Source organism: Tauraco erythrolophus, chromosome 3 (assembly GCF_009769465.1).
Source record: "Tauraco erythrolophus isolate bTauEry1 chromosome 3, bTauEry1.pri, whole genome shotgun sequence".
NCBI classification, from domain to species: Eukaryota; Metazoa; Chordata; class Aves; order Musophagiformes; family Musophagidae; genus Tauraco; species Tauraco erythrolophus.
In genome coordinates this window covers 104,348,171-104,373,698 of record NC_141467.1, presented here as the reverse complement: position 1 = coordinate 104,373,698, position 25,528 = coordinate 104,348,171, and the positions used below count along the sequence as shown (strand labels likewise).

At 45.5% G+C, this 25,528-nt stretch overlaps 1 protein-coding gene across 1 annotated transcript; it reads left to right on the top strand.

Moving 5' to 3' along the window:
* The first annotated feature begins 12,213 nt into the window (after positions 1-12,213).
* On the top strand, positions 12,214-22,251 carry LOC104372751 (ly6/PLAUR domain-containing protein 2). The gene is made up of 3 exons (XM_086609596.1): positions 12,214-12,265; positions 20,561-20,680; positions 22,040-22,251. The coding sequence occupies exons 1-3, from the start codon at positions 12,214-12,216 to the stop codon at positions 22,249-22,251; spliced, it is 384 nt and encodes a 127-aa protein (XP_086465722.1).
* The last annotated feature ends 3,277 nt before the right edge of the window (positions 22,252-25,528 follow it).

Here is a 25,528-nt window from a genome sequence, read left to right as displayed (position 1 = left end):
TCCAACTGGTTCTGAGAATTTTTATTTTTTATTTTTTCGCTAAAGGGCAAAAATTTCTTCTTTTGGAAAACAAAGACCTGATGTGATGTCCTTGCACGAACAGCCAGAACAAATAAAGCCAGTTGCTTAATCATTGCTCAAAGGATCCACATTGTTACTCAAAGAATGTCCTTGCTTGGTGTTCATTTACTCAAGCTATGGATTGTTTGCAATGACTTGCCTCCCAAGGACCCCTGTTTGCCATGAAGGAGGCTGTGGTTCCACCATCCCTGTGGGAAGCCTGGTAGCTCTGGTCTGAGTGGCTCTGCCTCCGTGCTGGAATGAAGTACAGGCATCTGTGCTCTTCTGTCTCCAGGAAAGGCAGCTGTGGTGCACATCTGGATACTCGGAGGTTTAGGGCCCTATCACAAGCCCCTTGCTCCTGTGATCCCAATGCTTTTGCACCCTGAAGCTGTGTTGTGCAATCACTGTCATCCTCAGCGATGAGGTGCTGCTGTACTCAGCTGTTTGGGATGAAGATGGTTCTGAAGCCTTCCTTGATCCTGGAGGAGTTATTTTGCCCCTGGAAAGCTGCGGTCTGAGGTTATCAAACAGGGATGGGGATAGACACACCCAATTTTGCATTTCCGGAGCATCCATGGTGCCCAGGGAAGCGAAGCCCTGGCTTGGTCCTGCCATCTGCTGGCTATAGACAGAGTTGGTAGCGATGCTTTGAAGCCCAGATCTCACACGTCAAGGAGGAACTGTTAACACATGAAATCGGGGGTAGGGAGCCAAAGGCGAGGTACCATCAACCAGATAATTGCATGCAAAGCAGAGAATCGGAAACATCAGAGACAGATTGAATGTGTTAATTTATCCAGCTTTGCTCTGATACTGTAAATTGAGAAACGAAAGGCTTAACAGGCTTCCCAGGTCCAATGTTTTCCAAGGGAACACTTTTCCCAGCCCAAACCTTACCGTTTCATCAAAACTGAAACACTTCATGAAAATATAATAAGGCCAATAAATTGTTGCAGAAAAAATATTGACACATTTTATTTCAGCTTTGTTGGATGATCTCATTTCACTGAGATGGTTGTACTGAAATGTTGATTTTATTAATACATATATGTGAGATTTGTAATTGTGTATTGCCTTTATTGTAACAGAATAAGCAGGATAAAGAAGCATTGATTCCTTTAACTATATTAACATAAGTATAAATGTAGTGTATGTTATATATTGTTTCTTATACTCTAATAAAAATATATGGAATTAATAAAAAAGGTACACTTGGAACAAAATTTTTGGATGCTTCTGCAGATATTACTTCTTGCTTTGTGTGAAAAGAAAGTGCTTGGGTTGGATTCAAAACCCAGGGCTGGGGGTTGCAGACCGGTCAAAAGGAGGACAGACATGGCTGAGGCTGTAGACTATAGGGAGGAATAAATCCATACATTGCTTCTCAAGGTCATTGGAGTCTCTTCCTGGTGATGGATAAAGAACAGGGATTGTCTTTGCCTTCAATAGTCGTGCTCATAAATATCGTTGACTTGCCCGTGACCCTACTGGGAATGGAGATGGGATTTGTCCTTTGAGCCTACGCTCTTTCTTATTGGAGGGGGTGGCTATTTTGGGTACATAATGGCCCCTGTGTGGGTGTCTGTGGCCAGCTGCTCCTCTTCCCGAGCTCCCTGGGGCCGCAGGGCTCTGGCCCCGCTCCTGCCTGCAGACAGATGCACAACGTGGACACACAGACATGGGGCTGGTTGCTTTGGAGACTCACCCCCTGCTCTCCTGAACCAGGGAGCATTCACATTGCTTTGCAAAGATGTGTCATTCAAATTTTTGTTGAAAGCTTTATTATTTTTGGGAGCCCAGTTGGGTCCCGTGGGAGAAGGAGATTATGTTCCCTGGGGAATGTTAGACAAATGCAGAATAACAGCGATGGGCTCTCAGGAGTTTCTTGGAAACAGCCACAGGCTGTTTGAAACAAAGACATAAAAATATCTTTTCAGCCTGGACCATCTCCTTCCTGGGAAAAAATCTTCTGCACTGGTCTCCCTCCTTGCAATTCGTATTTTGCAGCCTTACTTACAAGTGGTTTTGGGGATGGAAAGGCACCAGTGGTGACAGGGAGTATTTTGGGGACTGGAAGGCATTGCACAGCAGGTGGTCACAGAAGAAACCTGCCTCCAAGAGGCTATGCTTCCTTCCTGCCTGGCATTCCCATCCCTTTCTTCTCACATTGCCACCCATGTCCCCACTCCTGCTGCTCCATGGGGACCTATCTGTCTCTAGACAGGCCCAGGATGGGCTCTCCCACATTTCAGGTGTTCAGAAAGTTCAGGGAAATGGTGCCATTTCTCCAAATCTAAGAGGGGACATCAGTAATGATTTGACACAGAGGTAATAGAGCTGCTTCCTTCATTAAGGTCCGTATTTCCAGGTGAGCCTTGTTAAAAGATGTAGTAATACCAGCTCCCTGAAAGTATTGGGCTGTTGCCAGTGTTTCTTTTTCAGTAGGCTCTGTAGACATTTCTCACTGGCATCTCAAGATCATGCTGATCATCTCAGGGTATGAGACATGATGTGCTAGTGAATGGTTCCGAAGTGGAAGAACTCCTGCCTCCCCATCCCTGCCCTTTACTGTCCCTCTGGACACGCCTTCTCTTTAGCCATGGCAAACACAAGTTTTTGGAAGAAGAAATAGCTGTGAGGCTGGAGAGGAGTCTCCAGAAAACAGCTTCATTTTCTAGTTTTAACATAGAAGAGTCAAGTGCGGAGGTAGATAGTTTGCAAGTGAAAATTTGAGTGGTGCTAAAGGAAGAAAAAAAATTACTGGATCAAGAGCTCCACCTTCCTGCCAGTGCTAACCCTCTCCGCTTTCTTTCCTCCTGGTTCTTTTCCTCCCCAGTTCATCGTTATTGAAGTCCACACAAGAGGCCGTGGGAAGCAAGGGGGAAGATGGCACCTTCAGGCTGCAACGCTGACCTGAGCCGCAGCCAAGATGGGAGGAGGCTGGAAAGGTGGGAGGTGATTTACGTGGCTGCAGGAACACATTCCAATCTTCCTGCTTATCATCTCCCAAGAAAACCACATTTAAAACGATGCACAACGTACCTTGGTCTCCTTGGGTTTGGTGATCTGGCCCTTCCTGTGGCACAGGGACACTTGATCATCCGAGCTGCTGACTCTTGGCCTTTGTGTAGAAAGAGTTAAGCGAGCACAACTGAAATGTGACACAAACAGCATCAAACCCGTGGAGGAAGTGGTGTGAGTACCAGTGCCTTGCTCCCCTTCTCCATGCCAATTAACACAAACAACAACCAGGCGTGTTGTATTTCACACAGATTCTTATCATGCCCACATCACATCTTCTTGTCCCTGAGCACCAGGTGCTCCTGGCTCCGATTTCTGACTTCTCATTGCTAAAATTGCGGGGATGCGGTCACCCATTCTCGCACGAGAGTCCAAGTTTCGCACCAGGACCCCTTCCTGAACTCAGACCAGTTAAACCTGCTGGTTCCAGGAATAGCATCCATTTAGTATCACGGTCCAAACTATTAGATGAAAGATGATAAAAAACAAATATGAGCACTCAGTAGATATGGGACGGTGTCACCTTGTATGTGACCGCTTCATAGTTCATCTTAAGGGCAAGGTGTAGCTACTCACGTTGGAATTCAACTCGTGGTTTGTGCAAGACAATTTAGATAGAATGAATTTTTCTCCCTTTTTTATTTTCACATGGAGGTATCTCATCCTAAAGCTCGTTGGAACCAAATGATTATGAAACCCGAATTTTGGAAACAGTGAAAATAAAAGCTGCCAAAACAGTCCTAAAAATTCCTCCCTTCCTTCCTTGGGAAAGAATCTGGGACCAGATATTTGCATTTTCTTCTCTTGTCGGAAGGTGGCAGTGGCAGGCCCCAGATCTGCCAGTGCAGTATCGGTAGGATGTCCTGGGACGCGTGTGTTGACCTATCAGGACCACAAGCCCCTTCTACTAAGGGACATGATGCAGAAAGAAGTTCGTCTGAAGCCTGGAGATGACGAAGAAGTGCGCTAGCTCAGAATGCTCTTCACTACATCTCAAGCATGGAGACACCACAGATTTTCTGGTCTCCTGTTCCAGTTTTTAAACATTCACATGGAGAAATATTTTTCATTATATCTGACAAGAATTCCCCTTCCTGCAACTTGTAGTCAATGGGCATCCTCAAGGAGAGTCCTTTCCAGGCTGAACAAACCCAGCTCTCTCATAATTCCTTGTATCACCTGTCTTCAAGTCCCTGTCCAAACAACATGAAAGTTTGGGATCACAGAGTCATGGTGGGATAGCTCACATAACTGAGTGCTACCATGGCTGGATACAAGGTGTTTAGAAAGGGCAGCCCAGGAAGGTGAGGAGGAGGAATTGCTTTTTATGTGAGAGAGCAGCTGAAGTCCATGGAGCTCTGCCTAGGAATGGGTGATGAGTCAACTGAGAGGTAATGGGGTCAGGATGATCACACAGATCAGCATAGGTGATGTTGTAGTTGGTGTCCTGATACAGACCACCTGATCAGGAAGACTTAAATGAGGCCTTCTTCAGACAATTGGAACAAGCCTCCTATTCGTGAGTCCTCATCCTCATGGTAGGCTTTCACCATCCTAATGTCATAGAGTCATAGAATGGTTTGGTTTGGAAGGGACCTTAAAGATCATCTAGATCCAACCCCCGTGCAGGGACATCTTCCACTGCTGGGACATTTTCCACTACACTAGGTAGCTCAAAGTCCCATCCAATCTGGCCTGGAACACTTGCAAGGAGGCGGCAGCCACAGCTTCTCTGGGCAATCTAGTCCAGTGCCTCACCACTCTCACAGTGAAGAACTTCTTCCTTAGATCTAGTCAAAATCTCCCCTCTTTCAGTTTAAACCCATTGCCCGGTGTCCTGTCACTACACACCCTTGTCAAAAGTCCCTCTCTAGCTTCCTTGTAGGCCCCCTTTAAGTACTGGAAGGCTGCTAGAAGGTGTCCCCAGAGCCTTCTGAGGGTGATGAGGCACTGGAACAGGTTGCCCAGAGAAGTTGTAGATGCCCCGTCCCTGGAAGTGTTCCAGGCCAGGTTGGATGAGGCTTTGGGCAACCTGGTGTAGTGAAGGGTGTCTCTGCCCATGGCAGGGGGGTTGGAACTAGTTGATCTTTGAGGTCCCTTCCAACCCAAACCATTCTATGATTCTATGATTTTATGAGTCCTGTGTCCAGTTCTGTGCTCCTCAGTACAGGAGATACATGGATATACTAGAGAAAGATCTACAAAGGGCAATGAAGATGATGATGGGACTGGAGCATCTGTGCTCTGAGGAGAGGATGAGAAATCAGGGACTTTTCAGTCTGGAAGACAGAAGGCTCCAGGAGGATCTTGTCAATGTCTATAAATATCCGAAGGGAGGGTGCATAGAGGACAGAGCCAGGCTCTTTTCAGTGGTGTCCAGTGCCAGGACAAAAGGCAAAGGGCACAAACTGGAACACAAGAAATTCCATTTAAACATGAGAAAAAAACTTTCTTTAAGTGTGGCTGAGTGCTGGAAAAGGCTACCCAGAGAGGCCATGGTGCTGCCATCTGTCGTGGTTTTAACCTGCCTGGCAACCAAACACCCTGCAGCTGCTCACTCCCCCTCCCCCACCCCAGGGGGATGTGGGAGAGAATCAGAGGGGTAAAGGCAATGAGACTCGTGGGGTGAGATAATAATAATTTGATAGTTGAAATAAAATAAAATTATTATTATTAATAATAATGATAGAATGTACAAACTAGTGATGCACAGTGTGATTGCTCACCATCCGCTGACCAATGCCCAGCCCACTCCCGGCTAGTGATCCCAGAGGAAAGAAATCCCAAACCCACAATACTGGAAGAGAGAAAGAGCACATTTATGTACTGAGCAGGACATTGCATGGTATGGAATATCCCATTGGCCAATTTGGATCAGGTGCTCTGCCTATGCTCCCTCCCAGCTTCTTGTGCACCTGCACACCAGCAAAGCATGGAAGGTTGACAAGTCCGTGATTTCTTGGCAACAACTAAAACCATCGGTATGTTATCAACATTCTTCTCATACCAAATCCCATGTGAAATCCAAAACACAGCGCCATTCTAGCTACTAAGAAGAAAACTAACTCTATCCCAGCCAAAACCAGGGCACCATCTTTGATGATGTTCAAATCCAACTGGACACAGCCCTGGACAACCCGCTCTAGTGACTCTACTTTGAGCAGAGGGGTTGGACTGGATTATCTCCAGAGGTCCCTGACAAGTTCAGCTGTTTTTGTGTGAAGTCTGCTGCTGGTGAGGCTGGGGGTGTTTGCTCTCCTCTGCTTTGTGACAAGTGTTCATGAACCAGTCTTGTCTGCCATGGGCCTTCCTTTGCCCATTTGCCAGGACCATCAGATGGACTGAACTGCGCATCTGGCTGGGAAACATCACTACAGGGCTGCTTTCCTCACCTTTACCAGGGAGAAATGCTCTGGGAGCCAGAAGCTTTTGGGTCAGAAGCATCTTCCTGAAATCTTCAGGTATCTGGAAGCCAAACTTGGGATGTTTCTTGCAGCTAGTGGGAGAAGGGCTGAGCTTATCACCTGGGCAGTCGAGATATCTTCAAGATACTTAGGTTTTCTACTGGCATGGGCAGACTAAACCTGAGAACACATTCCTACCAGTCCTCAACCAAAGACATGTCAGTATTTCCAGCCTCAATGCTAAGCACTGCAGTATTAGAGGGAGATGAAAGGGCCTGGAGGCAAAGCTGCTTCCTTTCAGTCAGGTCATTTATTGTTTTACATGTGTTGTCCTTGTTCTTCCCTTCTGGGTCAATGAGAAGTGACTCAGATAGGAAAGTATCTCTTGTTCATTGGATTAAGTCTTGAAGTAACGTAGGGGATAATTAAAGCAGGTGACAGCTAAGTCGAGCAAGTGATTTACATTCCTGCATCATTAGCAATGCCTTGGAAAGCTGGATGGAGCAAATAATCTTGAAACAAGTGACTACTGCCTCAGTCGGTCAGGGTTGGTGGGAAGGGAAAAGATATTGGCTTGATAGCAAAAAGAAAAAAAGGAAGCTAGAAAGATTTGATAGGGAGGGAAGACAAATTCCCACTAGTCATAAATATATGATCAATCCTTTCTATGCATATTATGTATATATAGAGAGAACACGCTTTGGTAGTTACTAAGTCCCATCAGATTTCCCCATAGGACCACTGTATCCATATGCTGGCCAATGGCCAGGCAAGTGATAAACATGAAGGGCCCACCCAGAAAGAGTTAAGTGCTACACGGAGGTTAGTCTAAGTAATAACCTAGAGATAAGAGGTACCTGCACTGAATTTAAAGGGAGAAAAAAAACAGGCTGGGGAAAAAAAAAAAAAAAAAGGGCAGGTGAATCATTACATAGAGGGAACAGGACTCCTTGTAAAAATAAATCACCTTGTTCCCTACCTTCCTGTCCTGGTGAATATACAAAGCATCACTAATTCTCAGGCACAGCACACAGGACATACCTGAGGCAGAGGGGACAGCTATAGTGAGGTCCATTGGGAATCTGGGAATAGCAGTAGAGTTAAGGAAAACTTAACTTGCAGTCTGGTCTGATCTGTTTGTCCCAGGTCCTGCGCTAACCAGCATCCCTCACGTCCCAGTCCAGTACCAAGGTGGAAACCGGTGTGGTGAAAGCTGCCAAGCTTTCTGTACCCATCTGCAGCTCCAATCTATAGCAGACTGACCTGCTACCAGGTGTGAAAGCCACCACTCTCTGCTCAGGGAGGTGCTTTGAGTCTACAGCTTGTCAGATTGAGGAGACACATGCCCTTTCCCCAAGGGCACCTTCCAACAACTGGGTCCCGGGAATCACCCAGCCTTTACATGCTCAATAGGCTTGAGAGAGGGCTGAAGTGTCTTGCCAAGCTGTGCCAATATAATGGTTTTAAAGCCAGGCAGAGACATGCTGGATCTTGGCCATACATTGTAGGGAATTGTAGTAAAATCAATTAGTAGGAATAAGGCTGCTGTGACTAATGAGCTAATGAGTGATGCCTGAGTGGAAGTGACACTAAGAGAGCTGCAGGGTTTGATTCTGGATGCATTATTCATAGGGGTAGGCCAGATTCAAGCTTGGCACTGGTTATTTTTTACTTTGCTTTTCCAGGTTGCTCTTTAATTTTTAAAGATGCCCCTCATCAATTGAGGAAAAGGAGGAGGGCAAAGATACCTGTTTAATTCCTCTCTTTTAGGTGCAAAGTGTCTCTCAACTCTGGAGAATTGTGTTTTCTGTGAGATACAGATGGGGGACATGATAGTCAGAGGTGAAGTTCATGGTAATTCAATCCCCAGCACTCTGCATACCAGCAGGTTTACTGGTTAGACTAACCCATCCTTTCTGCTGTTTTTGTGAAGTGTCTTTCATCATTGACACTATTTTGAAGCTACTAGGAGAAAACTGAATTTTTTGAACTAACCTTAGGACATGCTCTAACTTAATATCTACAATTGGGAAACGGAAGTTAATTTTTCAAGGTAAGCTAGCAAATTGTTGTCAGAGCTTAAAATAAAGCTCTAAGTACGTGGCTTTCAGGCCAGCTCTCACTCCTGTTGCTTCTGGTAACTCATACACCTCCTGTCAAGGTTGCACAAAAATAGCAGAAGAGCACTGATGAAAAAAGTAGCGTTAACTAGTGGTTAAACCATGTGGAATATAAGGCTGGCTCTATTTCTGGAGTTGCTACTGCCTTGCTTTATGAGCTTAATTAACCTCTCTGCATCTCAACTTCTTTATGTCAGATTTTGAGATAATAATATTTACTCACCTCACAGGAGCGTTTTTGAGTTTAACCTACTTGTTGGTGTGCAGCAAAAGATTAGCACTAGTGTATGACACTGTCATGTCAGCACCATTCCACATCTACCTTTGAATCCAATCATAGCTTTTGCTCCTACATCTGTCTGCTCTGGAAAGCTGTGGGATCCCTGGGAGATATATGAAGAGCTGATTAGAATCAAGAAAATTGAAAGTTTAAAATGTTGAGGTCAAGAAGACTCTCAATTGAAACCAGTGCCTGCACTTCCCTAAGCATACATCACAGCCCACGGTCCCTGAAACTCTGCACTGGAGGTGGATGGGCATGTCTTAGAACTTCCCAGAGGGATGTGGGTGGTGAAGCACTGGAACAGATTGCCCAGAGAAGTTGTAGATGCCCCATCCCTGGAAGTGTTCAAGGCCAGCTTGGATGGGGCTTTGGGCAACCTGGTGTAGTGGAGGGTTTCCCTGCCCACGGCAGGGGGGTTGGAGCTGGATGATCTTTGAGGTCCCTCCCAACCCAAACCATTCTATGATTATATGACCGCCTGATCACTGTAGACTGGTAGAGCCAGTTTATTGGGAAGTTATAGGATTGGGAGACTATTTCCAGCATGGATGCAACTGTTTCAGGACTGCTCACATCAGATGAAGATGCCTCCACCCAGAGACTGTCTCAGCTGGCCAGGTAGGACAGGAAAGGGTTTTGGCACAGGTTTCTCCATCTGGAAGTAAACATTTGACTCTGAACTTTTTATTTATGATAAAAAACTCCCCTGAAATACAGTGAGTTCATGTACTCGTGTGCCTTTGAACAGACACACTAGAAAATGTCTTTTTACTCAAGAGGGCCTACGGAAAAGCTGGAGAGGGACTTTTTGCAAGGGCGTGTAGTGATAGAACAAGGGGCAACGGATTTAAACTGAAAGAGGGGAGATTTAGATTAGATCTAACGAAGAAATTTTTTACATTGAGGGTGGTGAGGCACTGGAACAGGTTGCCCAGAGAAGTTGTAGATGCCCCATGCCTGGAAGTGTTCAAGGCCGGGTTGGATGAGGCTTTGAGCAACCTGATGTAGTGGAGAGTTTCCCTGGCGATGGCAGGGGGGTTGGAACTAGATGATCTTTGAGATCCCTTCCAACCCAAACCATTCTGTGATTCTATGATTCTATGAAACCCATTTTGTGGGTTGTTGAGGCAGATTTATACAGCTTGTGTCTTTTTTTTTTTTCCTCTGTAGCTAAAGGAAAACCCCCAACACAATAGGCTGTGATCACCCACAAAAGAATACAAGGAGTCCAACAGAACCACGGTTTGGATGTTCCTATTAGTTCTTGTTATTTCTTTGGTGATTTGCCAACACTGCAAGGCGATTGCATAGGGTTTGCTTAAAAGAAGAAACTTTTCAGGTGATGCTTAAAGACTCAGATAATATCAACTGAAACTATAAACAAGTACGGTATGTTGCCACTCCCCTCCCCCCCAGACAACCCTCCAAACGGAAAGAGGGCGCAGGATTTAAGCAGGGTGTTGGCATATATTCCTCCGTCCAAAAACTTATAATGAAGATCACATTTCAGATGTGCATGTGAAACCAATCATCTAGCGCACATTGTTTGAGGCCACTTAATACCAGAAACCAGAAACCACACCTCTTTCCATGTTTAATTGATCTGGGTGTTTTTTTTTTTTCTGAAGACCAAAGCAAACACAATCAGTGTATTTCCCCTTTCTTAATAGGATTATAAATTTCTCTGCTGAACATGAGGAATGCCAAACCAAGAATATATTGAAATACCTTTCCTTAGATAATTTTGGGCTGGAAATAACTGCTAAATGTTCATAATCAACATAATGACTGTATTATGGAGGCCATGTGAAAACAATGGATCTGAATTCCTGAGAGTGCAGATCACCCAGAGGTGTTATTTTTAAGTGAGGCAGGGCTTGCTAAAATGATGAGACTGTCACTGGAGCTTTTGGTTTGGAGAGATGAGGACTGGATTGTTTATCTGGGAATAACAGAAGACTATTTACTTCTAACATTTCAAGAATTTGAGTGATACTAAGCCTGAATAAAGTTCTTCCGATGGTGGGATAGTTAACAAAGGTGGTGGGAATATCTCCAAGAATATCTTTGTTTCAACTTTCCCTTCTTTCTTTCCTTATTAAATGTGTGTAGGGGGAGGGGGGCACCTGGTATAACCACAGAAATGTTCTTCTTTATCAGTTTTTGCAATTCCACCATCAAACTTGCTGGTCACACAATTGTAGGAGGACTTACTAGTCTGGGACTAGTCTGAGGCACAGGAAAAGCAGGCAGATGCCCAGGGCAGCAGGGTTTGGGGATGGGAAACCCAAGGTGTTTGACAAGCAAAGAAATTGTGGGCTTGCTGCCACACTTGGAGAAGGTTGGCTCACTTCGAGGGTGGTGAGGCACTGGAACAGGTTGCCCAGAGAAGTTGTGGGTATCCCATCCCTGGAAGTGTTCAAGGCCAGGTTGGATGAGGCTTTGAGCAACCTGATCTAGAGGAAGGTGTCCCTGAGCATGGCAGGGGGGTTGGAACTAGATGATCTTTAAGGTCCCTTTCAACTCAAACAATTTTATGATCCTGTGGTTCTCCATTCACCATCCTCCCTGAACAGCTCAGCATATTGAGCCTAAGACACACCCTTGGACCAGACTTTCATGGCCTGGTCCTGTTGTCTTCCCAATGCTCCCACCACCTCTGTCTTGTAAAGGACAGGCAGAGGAGAGGGGGAGAAAGCATGCTTCCACCTGCAGCCCCCTGAGACCCTGCTTACAGCTTGAGGAGAGGTACCAAAGTACTGAAACCCCAACCATGATGTTTCTAGTGAGTAAGGAATCATGTCAGCTGTCCACTTCTCCTCCTGCTGATAAACTGCTGAGGGTAAAAATACGGAGGAGAAGATTATATGGGATTTAATGCCTCTCTGTTCATAGCTACAGATGCTTTTTTCCCAGGATTCGTGGAAGCCACCGAGGTATCTCTAACCACTACAAAAAAAAGAAGAAATATCAACAAGCTGCAAGGCAAGGCATAGACACTGGGATTATTTAATACCCCGGATCTTATACGTCATGCCAAGACACAAAGAACCCAGCTTAAACAACCTCAGCTATTGTCCACCACTCAAACCCTCATTTTCTTCTCCAAAGGACATGAAAAGAGATGACGGTACGGCAGGAGGTGGGGCCTGCTTTGTAGCTCATTCAATACATTTATAGCTCAATACCAGACTCGTTTTTCCAGTAGAATCGGATCTTGGGTCGGAATCAGTACATGGCAAGCCACCAAGAGGTGTGCCATTAAAGCCAGCAGTGAAGAGCGGTGGCAGCCCAGTGGCCAGGCAACGAGGGTTCATGCAAGATGAGGGTGTTCCTGTCTCTTCTGTTGGTTACCATCACTTGCATGGAGTTCGGTAAGTTCCTGCTTTGGTTTATCCAAACTCCTGCAGGAGATGCAGCATGATGGAATGGGGCGCATCCTGTTCCCTCTGAAGTCCATGCCTCCCACTTCGAGCAATTTTCAGAAAAAAAAAAAAAAACTGTCTTTGGAATACTTCCAGCCTGTCAGATGTTCAGGACCATTATGGTCTCATTGGAATTGTTAGTTCAGGCTCTTTAGGAACTGTTAGAAGATAAAGTGTGATTATACTGCGTCATTTCTTTAATGCAAATTCTAGCTCTCACTTTTTATGTGTTCTCACTCAATTTCACTCTCATCTTCATAGTTTTTTTTTTTTTTTAAACTTTCTGTTCCTCTTTTGATATTTAACCCCCAAAGCCAGCTAGACAGTTTAATGCAGTGTGTGTAGTGGCTCTCTCTAATTACATGTTGCACGTGTGGTTTATTAAACTTCAGCCATTAGGAGTGGGAAAGATGGGCCAGGACACAAAGCTGGTGGCCCAGGTACTGCAGGGCTGATGTTTCTAGCTTTGTTTATCTTAATAAACTATGGTTTGCATGAAGTCAAGGACAATTTCAGCAGGTCACCTTGGAAAACAACCAAGTGTGAAGTGTTTTGGGGACTTTTCCCATTTGCAGGAGGATTTGAGAATTTGTTATCACAGAGAGTGACCCCCACTATCCTCCCTCCCTCCTTTCTGTCCCTACTAGGCTACGTTCCACCTCACTGGAGGGGGTAAGCTTGAGGCACACAGTGAAGATGGGTAGACAACAGTAGCCTGATATTGGAGGTGACCTATGTGGGATGTGGAGGTAGGGAACAAACCCCATGAGTCCAGGTTGTTCAGCGATGTCATGCAAATCTTACCCCTCTGTTTCTATCAGTGGGATTCAGTTGCTTTGTGTCCATCATCAGCTCCAAGCTGATGGAAGCCAAGCATGGAAGAGTGTTTGCGATACTGGTGTTTTCGTTCCCTAGAAAGTAGGGAATCCCTTCATCTCAGGCAGACCCGCATGAGTGGTAATTCCATAACCTCTAATGGTGGAAGGTGACTGCATAGTGGAAAGGACATCCTAGCATAGACTCCCCATCTCTCGAGGCTGCCACCAGAATGACTTCTTGCACAAAAGCTTATTTTATATTGATGATCTCAATCTCAGAGTTGGTGTTAGCCTGGATGGCCAAGGTAAGTCCTGTACAGGGTCAGTGCAGAAGCTGTGATTGTTAATTGGGATATTCACATGATCTGCACAACTCTTCCAGATCCAGGCAGTGTAGGGTCTGATTTTATCTATGCCTGGCTGGGACTATGTTAGGAGTTTTTCCTTTGCATTTCTTTCTTTCTTATGTAAGGACGTTTTCCTTCCACCATCTTTGGGTTTGCAGAGTGAATTCTGCAGAGGAGGGACAAGTGGGTGGATAAAGAAGGGGATTTTGGAACATTTTTTTGGGAGAACACAGCTGCTGTTTGGAGAAGCAGGTGCGGAGCTGGAACAGTAGCCCTCTCTTTTGTGTAATGCACTGACAGTCCTGTTATCTCTAAGACATGTATCCTGGCTCTGGTGGCTGGTAGTCGAAAGCCTTGGGGTGCTTCTGCTGTGTCAGGATCATTCATAGATTCATAGATTCATAGATTTCTAGGTTGGAAAAGACCTTAGAGATCATCGAGTCCAACCATCCCTAATCCCCATTAAACCATATCGCTAAGTAGATCATCCACCCTATTCTTAAACACATCCAGGGATGGGGACTCAACCACCTCCCTGGGCAGCCTATTCCAGTGGCTGACAACCCTTTCAGAGAACAAATACTTCCTAACATCCAACCTGAATCTCCCCTGACTAAGCTTATACCCATTTCCTCTTGTTCTATCACCCATCACTAATGTAAAGAGCCCTTCCCCTACCTCCCCACCATCTTTTCTCAAGTATTTGTAGGCTGTAATCAGGTCTCCCCTCAGCCTCCTCTTCTCCAGGCTAAACAGCCCCAACTCCCTCAGCCGCTCCTCATAAGTTTTATTTTCCAGCCCCTTGACCAGTTTAGTCGCCCTTCTTTGGACTCGCTCCAGGAGCTCAATATCTCTCTCAAAGCGAGGGGCCCAAAACTGGACACAATATTCCAGGTGCGGCCTCACCAGTGCCGAGTACAGGGGCAGGATCACTTCCCTGCTCCTGCTGGTCACGCTATTCTTGATACACGCCAGTATCCCATTGGCCTTTTTGGCCACCTGGGCACACTGCTGGCTCATATCAAGCCGGTAGTCAACCAACACCCCCAGGTCCTTCTCTGCCAGGCAGCTCTCCAGCCACTCTTCCCCGAGCCTATAGCGATGCTTGGGGTTTTTATACCCCAAGTGAAGGACTCTGCACTTGGCCTTATTAAAGCTCATGCCATTGGCCTCAGCCCAACGATCCTGTCTGTTCAAATCCCTCTGAAGGGCCTCCCTACCCTCGAGCAGATCGACACAGCCTCCCAGCTTGGTGTCGTCCGCAAATTTACTGAGGGTACAATCAATGGGAGCTTCATGTGCTCACCACAGCTGCTACAGTAGAGATCAATCATCACTGGTCTCCAGAGCGGGAGATATTTCCTTTCATCATTATACGCTGTTCATTTTGGGGATTCATGTCTACTTGTCAATGGAGAGACAGCAGTTCAGAGAGGAACATCATTAATTAATTGAGGATGGCTTGGAGAGAAGGGGACTCTATGGTTGGATTTCCTTAAGGGACAGACAAGAATCTGAAAGGTAAAATGTAGCAGGAAAGCAATAGGGTGGAGTACGAATTTGGTCGAGGACTGACTTACCAATCTAATTTTGCCATCCTGTTTAATGAGACTTGGTCAAGATTTGACATCTGGGGAGCAGAAGCCCCTGCTGTGACCCAGTGTTGCCACGTTTCTCCCTTCTTGTCCTTCCCCACTTCTCTGTCCCGTTCAGGTGGGCAGAGTCAAGATGGATACTTTGATTTGGCAGGTAAACATTGGCAAATCTACTCTGCACGCCCCCTCCTTTGCAAAGCTGGGATAAAATCACGACATATCAAGTTCCTCCAAGGTTTCTTCTGGGCATGAGTGAAATCTATGTAATTTTGACATTTCCTGGAAAAGCAGAGTTGGACGATCTGCCAACATCCAAGTGAAGCTAGTAAAATCTCTTCTAAGAAATAACATTTTCTGCTTTTTTATCTCTTCTTTTGCTTTCAACACTCTGAAAAGAACGTGCTATAACTACATTGAAATATTTTAGCATTTTATATTTACCTCTTCTCTTAAATAAGACTGCTAATATGCCTCTTCTTTTTCAGAGTGTAATCTCATTTTAAGCTATTGCATGTCTGCTTGTCTAGGTGTAAGTTCATAGGCTCTTAAAACAGAAAGGGACCACTACAGCTTTTTTATTTTCACAAATATCTACCCTTCACAAATAGGCCAGATAGACGTTCCAAAGCTTGCTTAAAACAGGGTTTTTAGACCATGAATCTTTAAATCTCTGAGTCATGGTGTTTCCTCCCAGCTCTGTGAGATGCCAATTGACTGTTGTTGCTGAAAAGCTGCCTCGTTTGCAAAAGTAAAGTTGTTTCATTCCAGTTTTTGGTTATTTTATTGTGTTAAACACTTCCCGAACCACAATTTTTTCCAGCTCAAGAAAGATGATATGTCTATTACTACTATTTAACATATTTAGCCATTATTATTCTGAGTAAGGTTAATGGAAATACTGGGTTTGCACATGTTGGGGACAATGCTTTCTTCATTTGGTGTCCCTTTGTGCTTATCTTTTGCTTGTTTGTGTTTTTTTTTTGTTGTTGTTTGTTTTTGTTTTTTTTTTTCTAAAGAGGAACACAAATGCTATGGCTTTGACTTGTCCAGTGATGAGTATCATGAAACCTGAGAATAATGATGAAGCTTCCTCCCTAAAGATGCGTTTGACAGCTGTCAGGCATAGAATTAATGTCAACAAAACATCAGTCCACAATGGGCAAAGCACAATAATAAATTTTGCTTTGACTAAGAGCAAGATGACTGCTGTATCTGTTTATAAAAAGGCTTCTTCTGGCTTACTAGTTAGGGTGAAGTTGCATTATCTATTTTTATAAGGTGGCTTGCTTGCCTGAGCCTGCTGTTATGACACCCCATTTTAGGCGTGCTGAGATGAGCTGAATTGTTTTTCTTTTCCAGTGGAGTTTAAGGGGATTTCAGCAGGGTTTCCACACAGATGGGGTGAGAACTACTTTCCAGACCAAGGAGTGGCTACTGATCTGTGATGGTACCAAAATAATACCAATATAGACATTGCTATGTCTAATAAGGCACACTCATTCAGGTGTCTGCTAGGAGGTGGAAGAGAGGACCTAGATCAAGTGCTGAGTTCCTTAAAAAAGACCTGCAGAGAGCAAAATGCCCTGAAAAACTTGTCCAAAATTTACTTTCTTGGTGATAGGAAATATCAGACACTATTTTTGCTTGATATGTTTAGCTTGGAGTGCTCTGGAAATACTACAATTTGGGGTCTTCAGTGTCTCTCTCTGAAATCTCTTCATCTCAAAAGACTTCAGGCACTGAAAGACTTGGGCTGTGCTTATTCTGCATGTCTAGAAGCCAACTGGCACCTGAAGGCTTGCAAGGGCCTCTGCAGCTCAACAGGGAGGTGATGAAGAGCAGCTACGAACTGGTGAAGTGATGAGGCAGGGTGAGCTACCTTGGACTCAATTTGGAGACTTCAGTACCAAAGTCTGTTTCTCTGGCCTCTGTATAGAGCAGTACATGTCCCCATGCATTCTGTTATTGTGGCCACTGTCATCTTTTTAAAATAACTTCTTACATATTCTTCTCATAAAACCAGAATCTCAGCACAGCGGAAGGGTTGTGCTTACTTTGTTCTCATGACCCAGTAGATTTGATGGAGATTGTTCCTTCTCTCAGGGATATTTTCCTGCCTGAGAGCTCCCAGTCTTTGGAAAGAGCTGACAGAGTGAACAGCACCAGAATAAATTCTCCCTGCTGCAACTCACATTCAAGTCTGGCTATTCTTTGTACCCAGATCCTTCACCAAGAGGAAGTCACGCTTGACCAACATGATAAACTTCTATGATGAAGTGACTGGTCTGCTAGACAAGGGGAGAGCAGTGGGTATTGTCTACCTGGACTTCAGGAAGGCCCTTGACACTGTCTCCCATAAGATCCTCATAGACAAGCTTTTGAGGTATGGACTGGATGAGCAGACAGTGAAGTGGACTGAAAACTGACTGAACGGCCAGGCCCAGTGGGTGGTGATCAGTGACACAAAATCTACTTGAAAGTTGGTAACTTGAAGTGTAACCCAGAGGTCAATACTAGGTCCAGTCCTGTTTAACATCATAATTAATGGTCTGGATTGTGGGACAGAACTCATCCTCAGCAAGTTTGCAGATGACATAAAACTGAGAGGAGTGGCTGATATACCACAGGGTTGTGCTGTCATCCAGAGGGGCCTTAACACGTTGGAGAAATGGGATGAGATGAACCTCATGACATTGGACAAGGGAAAATGAAAAGTTCTGCACCTAAGGAAGAAGAAATCCATGCATCAATATATGCTGACAGCCATCTATCTGGAAAGCAGCTCACCCAAAACGGATCTGGGGGTCCTGGTGGACACCAAGTTGAACATGAATCAGCAATGTGTCCTTGTGGCAAAGGAGGCTAATGATATCCTGGGTGGTCCTTCCCCTATACTCAACACTGATAAGGCTACACCTGGAGTCCTGTGTCCAGTTCTGGGCTCCCCAGTACTTAAGAGACATGAGTCTGGAACGAGTTTGATGAAAGGCCACGAAGATAATGAAGAGACTGGGCTCAGTGCTGGGTCCAGTTCTGTTTAACATCTTTATCAATGACCTGGATGAGGGGATTGAATGTACCCTCAGTAAATTTGCGGACGACACCAAGCTGGGAGGCTGTGTCGATCTGCTCGAGGGTAGGGAGGCCCTTCAGAGGGATTTGAGCAGACTGGATCGTTGGGCTGAGGCCAATGGCATGAGCTTTAATAAGGCCAAGTGCAGAGTCCTTCACTTGGGGTATAAAAACCCCAAGCATTGCTATAGGCTTGGGGAAGAGTGGCTGGAGAGCTGCCTGGCGGAGAAGGACCTGGAGGTCTTGGTTGACTACCGGCTTGATATGAGCCAGCAGTGTGCCCAGGTGGCCAAAAAGGCCAATGGGATACTGGCGTGTATCAAGAATAGTGTGACCAGCAGGAACAGAAAAGTGATCCTGCCCCTGTACTCAGCACTGGTGAGGCCGCACCTGGAATATTGTGTCCAGTTTTGGGCCCCTCGCTTTAAGAGAGATATTGAGCTCCTGGAGCGGGTCCAGAGAAGGGCAACTAAACTGGTCATGGGGCTGGAAAATAAAACTTATGAGGAGCGGCTGAGGGAGTTGGGGCTGTTTAGCCTGGAGAAGAGGAGGCTGATGGGAGACCTGATTACAGCCTATAAATACTTGAGAAAAGATGGTGGGGAGGTAGGGGAAGGGCTCTTTACATTAGTGACGGGTGATAGAACAAGAGGAAATGGGCATAAGCTTAGTCAGGGGAGATTCAGGTTGGATGTTAGGAAGTATTTCTTCTCTGAAAGGGTTGTCAGCCACTGGAATAGGCTGCCCAGGGAGGTGGTTGAGTCCCCATCCCTGGATGTGTTTAAGAATAGGGTGGATGATCTACTTGAGGATATGGTTTAATGGGGATTAGGGATGGTTGGACTCGATGATCTCTAAGGTCTTTTCCAACCTAGAAATCTATGAATCTATGAATCTCTCCTCTGAGGAAAACCTGGGAGAGCTGGGACTGTTCAGCCTGGAGAAGAGAAGACTCAGAGCGGAATCTTGTTAATGTATATAAATACCTGAAGGGAGGGTGCAAAGAAGATGGAGCCAGGTTCTTTTCAGTGGTGCCAAGTGGCAGAACAAGATGCAATGAGTACAAACTGAAACACAGGAGGTTCCCTCTGAACATCAGGAAACACTTTTTTACTGTGAGCGTGACTGAGTACTGGCACAGGTTGCCCAGGGAGGTTGCGGAGTCTCCATCCTTGTAGGTATTAAAAACCCAACTGGAGACAGTCCTAGGTAACTGGCTCTAGGTGGTTCTGCGTGAACAGGGGGATTGGACTAGATGACCTAGTGGTCGAGTCCCCATCCCTGGATGTGTTTAAGAATAGCGTGGATGATCTACTTAGGGATATGGTTTAATGGGGATTAGGGACGGTTGGACTGGATGATCTCTAAGGTCTTTTCCAACCTAGAAATCTATGAATCTATGAATCTATGACCTCCAGTGGTCCCTTCCAACCTCCATCGTTCTGTGATTCTGTTAGTTCGTGAGTCTGTGAGTCTGTGATCATTTTCTGAGGCTCTGCTAATGTAAAGGACAAAAGCAGATGCAAAGAAAGAACAGAGTTGAAGTAAACCAGCTACAAGTGCGTTTACTCTCCTGTGGGAATAACACAGATTAAATGAATTTGGGGATGTAGTTGGCTGTGAAGCAGGAACATATGAAGCAGGACCTATTGACTAATTGTGATAATAATAGAAATACAAACGTCTTGCTAATTACACAGTTGAAGTATTGGACTTTTCTTGGGTCTCTGCATGTCTTAGTTGGCTGCTGGCACCTGGGGCAAGATCTTTAAAGAAGTCAAGCACTGAGATGTTGCATCTTGCAAAGTCTGTCTGCTGGCATCCAGCCACTGCACAGAATAGTCAGCCCTGTCTTAGGCAACCCAATTACCCTCACAGTAATAAAGCAGAAGCAGGTGGTTCCAAGCAGCTCCTCCTCGCTATTTTCATGAATTGTGATGTGCCCGCACTTTCAGCCTGTATTTACTGCATATTCCAGGGTGCAGATCCAAAGATTAAATAAAATTACCCTTAAACTCTCTTGGGGACTACTTAAGACCTATCTACAAAAAAAAACCTCCAACAACCTACCAAACCTCCAATAACAAAGCAAGAGCAGAAGGACCATCTTTGCGCCCCAAACATTCATCAGCTTGGTGTCGATAAGACTTCTCTGCATCATGGGGTCTTCTCTGTGTGTGGCTCTGTCTTGCTTGACTTGTTACGAGGGGTCTGAACCAAATCTGAGGCTGTGCTTTGACCACCGGACTACTGTATTTCTCATTCCTGTTGGCACAAATACCTTTTTCTGTTCCATTCCTGTTCTTAGTATGAGTATTTTGGAAAGACACTCTACTCTGACGTACTTGGAGAGGCACAGACAGAATCCGATGGTCCACACTAAGGCCAGCTTCATGTTTTTCCTCCTTGCAGTGCAAACCTTGCAATGTTACACTTGCCAAGAACCTACTGCTGTCGATAAGTGCCTGACGATCCGCAACTGCTCAACGAATGAATCCATATGCAAGACTACTATGTATTCCCGGGAGGATGGTAAGGGCAATTACCTCTTTATCCATATATTTAACATGAACCAGTGTTTCTACAGTGAAGAGTGCTGGTGTAGGGAGCAGTATCTTTTCTCTCTTCAATGTGTAAGCCTGGAAGAGAGCTCCTGCAGAGCAGTGAGCAGTGTCCTGCTGTTGCAGAAAGCAGTCTTCATGTGAGTGCAAACTTCATGAATACAAGCTCGTAGTCAATGCTGAGCATTGAGCATGGTTAGAAAAAACACATTGACCTGAGCTTGAGACATGGAGCTAAAGAGTTCTGGATCTCCAGACCATTTGCATGACTTGCATAATGGGTGTGTGTTAAACAATGCTCTGCTGCACCCACTCTGGGTGGAGTAGAGAGGGCAGTAGAGATAAGCCAAGCTCAGCAAGGTGGGAATAACTTCTGGTCATGTGGAGGCAAAAATAGAAGAAACTTTGAGTTCTCTGAAGCTCTCAGGAAGGCATCGTCAGTCTGATTGGTGACTCTAGGGGTCATAAGGTGTCCAAATAAAGAAATGCACTGCAAAGATAGCAGCGCTCTCTTTTGCATGGTGCTGCTGATAAGGCTTCGGGCGCATATAGGAGAGGCAGGAGATAGTGACTAGAGTCAAAGCAGAGGCAGAAAAGGTGCTTAATTGGCCTTCTGCAGGGTAAAGCTGATACAGACAGGACACAGAGGATACAGAGGAGGGCTACAAAGATGATGTGAAGGCTGGAGTATTTCTTCTATGAAGACAGACTGAGAGAGTTGGGGTTGTTCAGCCTGGAGAAGAGAAGGCTCCGGGGAGATCTTATTGCAGCCTTCCAGTACCTAAAGGGGCTACAAGAAAGCTAGAGAGGGACTTTTTACAAGGACGTGTAGTGGTAGGACAAGGGGCAATGGCTTTTAACTGAAAGAGGGGAGATTTAGATTAGATCTAAGGAAGAAATTCTTCACTCTGAGAGTTGTGAAACACTGCAAGAGGTTGCCCAGAGGAGTTGTGGATGCCCCATTCCTGGAAGTGTTCAAGGCCAGATTGGATGGGGTTTTGAGCAACCTGATTGAGGGGAAGGTGTGCCTACCTGTGGCAGGGGGGTTGGAACTAGACGATCTTTAAGGTCCCTTCCAATCCAAGCCATTCTATGATTCTAGGATTCTAGGATTCTAGGATTCTAGGATTCTATGATGCAAGGTGTTGTTCATCTTGCAGCCACTCAGCAGGAACTTTTTCCTGTGTTCCTGGTAGGAATTAGTCCAGTTGTGTTTGAACTGGAGCTAAGACTTTGGTGGCAAAGGTAGCTAATGTTTCACTAGGAACAGGGAGAATTCTCCTCCATTCCTCCTGTTCCTAACTGATCCTTCTTTCTCGCTTTGTTGTAGTTTATCCCTTCACGGGAGTCTCGACTGTCACCAGGATGTGCTCTTCCATCTGTGTCCCATCTGATGTGGACGGGATTGGCATGACGCGCCCCGTCTCCTGCTGTTACTCTGACTTGTGTAACACTGATGGTGCAGCTAGTCTGAGGATCACATTTCTGCCCATTGGGATGGTAGCAAGCTCCCTCTGTGCCCTCTTCTGGACTAGACTGTGAGGAGCTGATGGTGATGTCTTCCATACTGAAGGACCCAATGAAGAAGAGAATAAACCCCTGCCAGCTCAACTTTCTGTTTGAATGCCTCATGGACAACCCTCAACAGCTCCCAGAAATTGCTTTTTTAGTATCTGCCCTTTTCCCACGATCAAGAGAGAAGCAAAACTCAGGAAGTCCTGACATAAATTTTTGAATTGACTCTTCAACAACTGCCACAAAAATTACTATGGAATTTCTTTGCTGTACTGAACTGGTTGGTTTTGAACTAAAAAATTCTGCTGCGTGAAATATATTTAAAGCAAAAAACATCATGCTAAGAGCTTCCTTAGAGTATTTTTTCTCCAGGTGTTAGCCAGTAGAATAGCTGAGCTGGCCAGTCTTCTCAGACAAAATCAAGTTATGTGGCTGTTTTGTGCTGGCTCTTTGTGCTGTCTAGATCCCCTTCCTTGTACACAAGAAATTAAGGATACACTTTTTTGTCCAAAATATGAGGCAGGAGACTAAACTACCCATGCCAGTGATCTGATCCAAGGAGGCTAAAATTTCTTGTTTTTCATACCCTTTTGAGCAGAATAAAATGGATATGTTAAAACTGCAGTGATCATCAAAGTTATTTATAGTACACCTGTCCTCTGATAAAGTTTCTGAGCGCCAACATGTGAAAAAAACCCTCAAGTTTCTGAGTTTTTGAGCGCCAAGATGTGAAGTGGGCACTTCACATTCTTGCTGTGCTTTTGCTAAGACCCAACTCAAGTGATTCGTTATGTGCTGGTAAAATGCAATGGTGACAGACCACTTTGTGGCCACTGGCTTCCGTCATGGCCACCTCTCTGCTTTTTGTTGCCTCACTGAATGATAGTTGTTACATCCAGAAGGCCAGGGCACTTCACCGTAGCTGGTAATTTGCTTCTACAATCTGAAGAAATAGAAGTTTCCTTGAAGGCAAAGCTAGAGTCCAGATATGTGGATGAACATTTCCTCATCTCTGTCCACAGGCACTTGTGACAAACTCTGTTTTATCTTCTTTCTCCACACAAAGCTGAAGAGAGATCCATTTATTTTGCACTGTTGTAAATGGAGGGTTTATTACTACGTGGTCAAAATACCCAGCTACTCATTCACTTGTTAGGGATAGAAAAAATATTGAACATTTCCTATTCACTGACCAGACGTGTATGTGTGTCAGCACTTCTGCCAACATTAATTGGCAGAATTAACCAACATTAATTAACCAACATTAATTACATACTCGCAAAACTCATAAAGAGATTTCAACTTTCACAGATTTCACAGCTTTCACAGATATCTGCTGTGCTCTTTCTCAGACGTGAGTTTCTGGGCTCGGACTACCTTGTCCTTACCCTGCGCTGGTTGATAAGCAGTTCAGTCATGGCCCAGAACATCACAAAACTATGATGTCAAAGCGCATTTAAAACCAAATACATCAGCAGCCAGATTATTGTGTTACATTGTCATCGTAGAGAACAACACTAAAAATACCACTGCAGTCGTGGACAATGAGAGCATAAGTCATGGGCAGAGATAGTGAAAATGCTTGAAAGCAAGTCACTGCTGGGCTTGGGAAGGTGAGTGGTGAATCTGGCTGGTGGAGCTAAACTCATGTCACCAGAAAGGCATGCAGAAGAAAAACCATTGGCTCCCAACTGGGACAAACGATGATACAGCTTCGTAGCCCAGTAAACACAATACTGGCGTTGATTGTAGTAGGACGCACTCTTTTGATTGAGTTTGCAAGTCCTCAGGGCTGAGGCTTGTCGGACTTGCTTTGTCTGAACTTGTCTTGACCTGCCTTCAGCTTTGTTTTCACTTTGCTTAGCTGTAGCAGCAATTTTCCTAATTGGCCAGGTGGTTGTGCCTAATTTGCTTTACTTTTGTTTATCTTTGCATGGTGCAACTGTGTCGCATCCCTCTGATCATTTTTGTGGTGTCCTCTGGACCCTCATCAACATCTCCATGTCCTTTTGATGTTGAGGGCCCAGGAGCTGAATGCAGTGCCCCAGGTGGTGTCACATCTATAAACACCCCCAAATCCTTCTCTTCAGGACTACTCTCAACCCACTCTGTGCCCAGTTTGTATTTGTGCCTAGGATTGGCCCGACCCGGGTGAAGGACCTTGCATTTTGACTAACAAGTCAAAAGCTCATGCAGTTAGCACTGGCCCATTTCTCAAGCCTATCAAGGTTCACTCTTCTACCCTCTTTAAAAATGTGTGCAATATTTCCCTTTTTCCAGTCACCAGGGACTTTGCCTGGCTGCCATGACTTTTCAAATATCATGGAATGTGGCTTGGCAACTACATCAGCCAATTCCCTCAGGACTCTGGGATGCATCTCATCAGGTCCCATAGACTTCCGTAGTTCACGTTCCTCCGATGTTCGTGAACTTGATCTTCTCTTACAGTGAGAGGGACCTTCTCTCCTAGTCCCTGCCTTGCAGTCTATTCACGCACTTGAGAGGTGTAGGAAGAGGTTACCAGTGAAGACTGAGGCAAAAAAGTTGTTGAGTATCTCAGTCTTCTCCTCATCTGTTACTACCAGTCTTTCTCATGAGGGTGGGGTACGCTTTCTTCGACCTTCCTTTTCTGGCTGACATACCTGTAGAAGCCCTTCTTATTCTTCTTTATTCTTATTCTTGCCCTCTTCAACATCTTTGTCAGTGACGTGGACAGTGGCATGGAGTGCACCCTCAGCAAGTTCGCCGATGACACCAAGCTGTGTGGTGCTGTTGACACGGTGGAAGGGAGGGATGCCATCCAGAGGGACCTCGACAGGCTGGAGAGGTGGGCCCGTGTCAACCTCATGAAGTTCAACCAGGCCAAATGCAAGGTCCTACATCTGGGTCGTGGCAATCCCAGGCACAAATACAGACTGGGCGGAGAATGGATTGAGAGCAGCCCTGAGGAGAAGGACTTGGGAGTGCTGGTGGACGAGAAGCTCAATATGAGCCGGCAATGTGCTCTTGCGGCCCAGAAGGTCAACCACATCCTGGGCTGCATCAAGAGGAGCATGGCCAGCAGGTCGAGAGAGGTGATTCTCCCCCTCTACTCTGCCCTCGTGAGACCTCACCTGGAGTACTGCGTCCAGTTCTGGAGCCCCCAACATAAGAAGGACATGGACCAGTTGGAGAGGGTCCAGAGGAGGGCCACGAAGATGATAAGAGGGCTGGAGCACCTTTCCTATGAGGACAGGCTGAAAGAGTTGGGGCTGTTCAGCCTGGAGAAGAGGAGGCTCCGGGGTGACCTTATAGCGGTCTTCCA